This window comes from Neophocaena asiaeorientalis, unplaced genomic scaffold (genome assembly GCF_003031525.2).
Source record: "Neophocaena asiaeorientalis asiaeorientalis breed wild unplaced genomic scaffold, Neophocaena_asiaeorientalis_V1.1 scaffold275, whole genome shotgun sequence".
Lineage (NCBI taxonomy): Eukaryota > Metazoa > Chordata > Mammalia > Artiodactyla > Phocoenidae > Neophocaena > Neophocaena asiaeorientalis.
Window position 1 is genome coordinate 5,964,336 of NW_020173679.1, and position 4,374 is coordinate 5,968,709.

The following is a 4,374-nucleotide window of genomic DNA, read 5'->3' on the forward strand; positions in this document are numbered from 1 at the left end:
CAGCAGTGAGGGCCTTGCCAAGAACTCTTCACTCCAGTGGTTCATTGACCACTGAGTATGTTCCCCTTTGTTTGTATTAACCCACTGAACAGCCACAGAAATAAGCAAGGAAGTATGAGATGCTCCAGACTAAAGAACTGGTGGGAATGGTAAGATCAGAGATCATAGACAATTCAGAGCCATTGTTTTCTTCCATCACTATCTGGATTCCTGCGGTATAAACTGAGAAATCAGGATAATACAGCATGGAGGGCAGCAGTCAGTTTACACTGAGGATCTCTTTATTTCTGGCCATTCGTTTACAACCATCTACCCAGGGATAACTCCAACACGTGGGTCTCAAGACTCAATCCACCTCCAGAAATTTAGGTTCATATTTCTGACTCTATAAGACACATTTCCCCAAAACACCTATTACCTGTCAGAGTCAACTTTTCCCTCTGCAATCCTGCACCCTCCCTTAATCACCTTCTCTTCTCCCATTCACATTGAGCAGATGTCTGAAACCATGGGTCTGTTTTCCCTTTATGATTCAACTATGTCTTAGATATCAGTTTCCAAGTGCTCAGAAGAAAGCTTTTAGACGTACCCAAGTAGTTAGGGGGATTTCAGCGGTATACGATGGGCTGGGGATGAGAGAATGTGTTATCTCCACAGTGCAGACAGGGGCTGGAACTAATCCAAATGATCCTGGGACGTCCTAAGACTCTCAGAATCTCAAACAGTTCAGCCCGACACTGTGCAAGTCTCCCAGGTTGGAGGATTCGCTGAGAGCTGTAACTCTCCTGAGGGACAGGATACAGCTCTTGACTTAAACTGGGCAGCCCGGAGGTGTGTCGCAGCAGCTTCTCCATGACGGCCATGGAGATGAGGTTTCCCCGCAGGCTAAAGAACATGAGCTGGGAGCAGCGGCTCAGGGGCTGCAGGATGGTCTCGAGGTGAGAGTCCATGATCCCACATTGCTCTAAATACAGTTCCTGGAGGGTGGCTGCAACTTTCTCCAACAGAACCGGGAGGAGCTCAGGACTAGAGTAGGTCAGGGTGATGCCACTCAGATCCAGGCCCTTTAGCTGACTGATGTTCGGACACTGGGACAGATGGCTCAAGTCTGAATCCGAAAGGAGGCAGTGAGTTATTGCAAGGTTGTCCAAGGGGGTTGTCAGACACCTGGGGAGAAACAGAGCAATTAGGTCTTGGAAACTGAGGTGGAAGTTGACCTCAAGTAGGGAGACAACTGATTTGCCCAGCCCCAAGTTTAATCTGATCATCTGATAACGATCAATACCCAGAATGCCCAGTCTCATTTTAACCTGAGTCCTTTCACCTTCCTGTGTGACTGAGTCAAGTTGAAAGCTCTCTTTCCTCATCAGTCAAGCAGAGAAAAACTTACTACACTTCTTATGAGGATGAACGAAGATAATGGAGTACACTAGAACACGCTCAGGGGAGAGCCTGACACTTTGTCTCAGTAAAGAGTGGGCATCACTGAATTTTAATGGTAAGATACATACGTAAAATGCTTCCTACTCAGGTTTCCTTCAGCCCACGTTTGGGCCACAGGCACGCATATCTCAGGCCAGGTAAGGCTTCTGGGTGATGTGCATAGTGGACCCACCAGGGCAAGATCTCAGGACATCAACTGAGGTTGCCAGTCTGCAGGGGCTCAGTTACATTCCTGCATCATCTGCAAACCATCTACCAGTTTTTATTCTGCTTTAGGCTCCTGCTCTATTACCAGCATCTCCAGAACCACGCATTATCCATATATTAATTACCTTATCAGGAGGAAAAAACAACCTTTTGCAAACAGGGAATTTGAGATAGGCTCATGTGGTCACAGCACTGGTGAGCACAGAGCTTCCATTTAGAAGTGCTCAGGCCTGATGGAGCTTTCCCTCTTCAATGCCCCGTTCCCTTAGTTATTTCCTTAATTCATCTAAACCAAGCTATCTCTTCCTAAAGAAGAAATCATATACCCACACCACTAGATCCTAACCCCTGGTCCATAGCTTCCTAGCAGGGTGTCCCTCTCTAGAGGCTCTATCCCAGTTTGGGTCCCTACCTTGATTTGCACGGTTATGCGATACCACAGTTCAGGATAGAGAAGCAAAAGGGACAGTGCTTTGGATATTCTAGTGTTGTGTTCGCTGTTACCTGGTCAGTGGCCCACTCTCACCTGAGCATCTGGTCCAGGCAGCCTTCAAGGAAGGAGGGAGATTCCAGATGGAGATCCCGGAGGTGGTGCAGCCTGAGGAACTGAGAGGTAATTTGGACAATGTGCTGCTGTTCCTGCCCCGCAAGTGCAGACATGTGGATGTTGGAGAGAAGGAGTCTCTGCACTTTATTCATCTGGCCCAGGAGAGGAGCAAACACGGCCAGGGTGGACAGATGCCAGGTGCAGTTCACTTGCACCTCCTGGATACAGTCCAACTGTACCATACTCAGGACCTTCATAATATTTTCTATGGGAAATGAAAGGATCCTCAGCTTCTTACAGCACAGGTGTATGGAAGCTTTTCTCTGCTCCACCCACCTGATGAGGTAGGTGAGGAATCCATCCAAGGTCCTTTCCTTGAGATGAAGTTCTATGAATACCTCCAAGGGAGCCCTGGGCTGTTTTGTCCTTGACCTGTCCTCAGCCATTTGTGCCATCAGTGAGCTTGAACATCCATGGACCCTGTATCCAGACCACATCCTCCAGAAGTCCTGGCTGGTATTTCTTAAATCCAGCACCCGCAGTTTGCACCTCCTGTGGGAAAACAGCAGATTGGCAGCTATGGCTTAAGATCCACACATAATGAAACCACAGTCTCAGCATTTAGGCAGCACTCAGACTTCCCACCCGAGCTTTTACTTCTCATCCCTGACATCACCTGCTGTCTTGCCCTCTTCTTCCCTCTCTGCCTCACATTCCTCCATCTCCTTTCCCCTCCCCTTCCATCCTTCCTGGCTTTCTACACCTATTACCCTTACGCATCCCTGGCTGAGACATGTAATTTCAGGCTCCCCTGCATCTTAGGCTCTCATACACTGCTGGAAGGCATTTCCCCAAATGAGCTCAGCAATGGCCAAGTCTCTGTGTCTCTTCATTGGCATCATCGAAGCCTCTGTTCCATCCCTTGTCCAGCCACCCTCCTGACTTCAGCTTTCTCTTCAGAGCTGCCCAAAACCTTACTAGGCTCCCTTGATCAGACTCACCTGGGATGATCTTTCAGTGCAAGCAGGATATCAAGCCCAGCCAGCACTGCTTGTAAGGTTCCCAGGTGAGGCACCTTCATCAGGCCCCCCAGAGGCAGGCGTACAAAGGGCCAGGCTTGCACCATGGCCTTCAGGGTCTCGCTGTATCTCCCATAGAAGGCCTCCATGAACACTGGGGGGAAGAGCTCTGTGGGCAGATCCTTCAGAGCCGTGATGGTCGAGGCCTCATCCCTCAGCAAGCTCATTCCCGCCAGGTCCAGGAGTCTCAGGGGGTTCTGGACGCTCATCGTGACTCTGCTCCTAAAGGAATCCTGTGGAAACTTGCAGGGAACAAGGCATCTTTCTCAGGTTAAGCATGAACACCCCTTACTCGGTCTCCCCACCCTTCAGAAGAACCAACTCAGAGCCAAAGTCACTGCTCTGGCAGTGGTGGAAGAGCCTCAGTTTCGTAGAATTCCACTCTGGGCTCAGTGGGCCCAAAAGCCACAGCTTTGCCCTTGTGGGCGCCAGAACAAGCTTCTCACAAGTACCAAGGAGGAAGAAACCCCACCACTCGTCCGTCCATTTCCATTCACTGCTTTGCTCAATTAGGTTGCACTGGGAAGTGGGTACCATGAGCCTGAAGGCTGACCCCAGTCTTTTTCGGGGGAAACCTTTCAGACCACCACTTAGGGCCCTAAAACTATGGGAATAAGAGCATCTTGTGGCCCAACACAGTCTCCAATCTCAGTTTCCACAGTTAACTGCACTGGGGAAGATGAAGCAGATATGCCTAAAATGAATGTCATTTGTGCAAACTAAATCTTTTTTTTCTTTTTTTAATCTTTTGGCCGCACCACAAGGCATAGGGATCTTAGTTCCCCAACCAGGGATTGAACCCGTACCCCCTGCATTGGGGGCGTGGAGTCTTAACCACTGGACCACCAGGGAAGTCCCTGTGCAAACTAAGGCTTTTTAATGTAAAAAAATAAAATTCCAAACAGATGTTTTCATTAAAAAATAAAATCTGGTTGGTTAAGAGATTTTTAAATGATATAAACCAAAGTACAAATCAAGATGTTTGGGATTAAGGCAAAATTACACTTAGAGGCAAAATCAAAGCCTTACATTTGTACATCTGAAGAGAAAGAAAAATCTCCCTGCCATCCATAGCTACATGCCATCATTCAAAACCTG

The 4,374-nt window shown here is 48.4% G+C and overlaps 1 protein-coding gene across 1 annotated transcript; it reads right to left on the minus strand.

Annotated features, from left to right (window-relative positions):
* Positions 1 to 608: 608 nt before the first annotated feature.
* LOC112402823 (PRAME family member 12-like) lies at positions 609 to 3,485 on the minus strand. Its single transcript, XM_024749998.1, has 3 exons — positions 3,199 to 3,485; positions 2,177 to 2,749; positions 609 to 1,167 (listed from the first exon to the last, which is right to left on the minus strand). Exons 1-3 carry the CDS (start codon positions 3,483 to 3,485, stop codon positions 609 to 611), a joined length of 1,419 nt encoding a protein of 472 aa, XP_024605766.1.
* Positions 3,486 to 4,374: the final 889 nt, after the last annotated feature.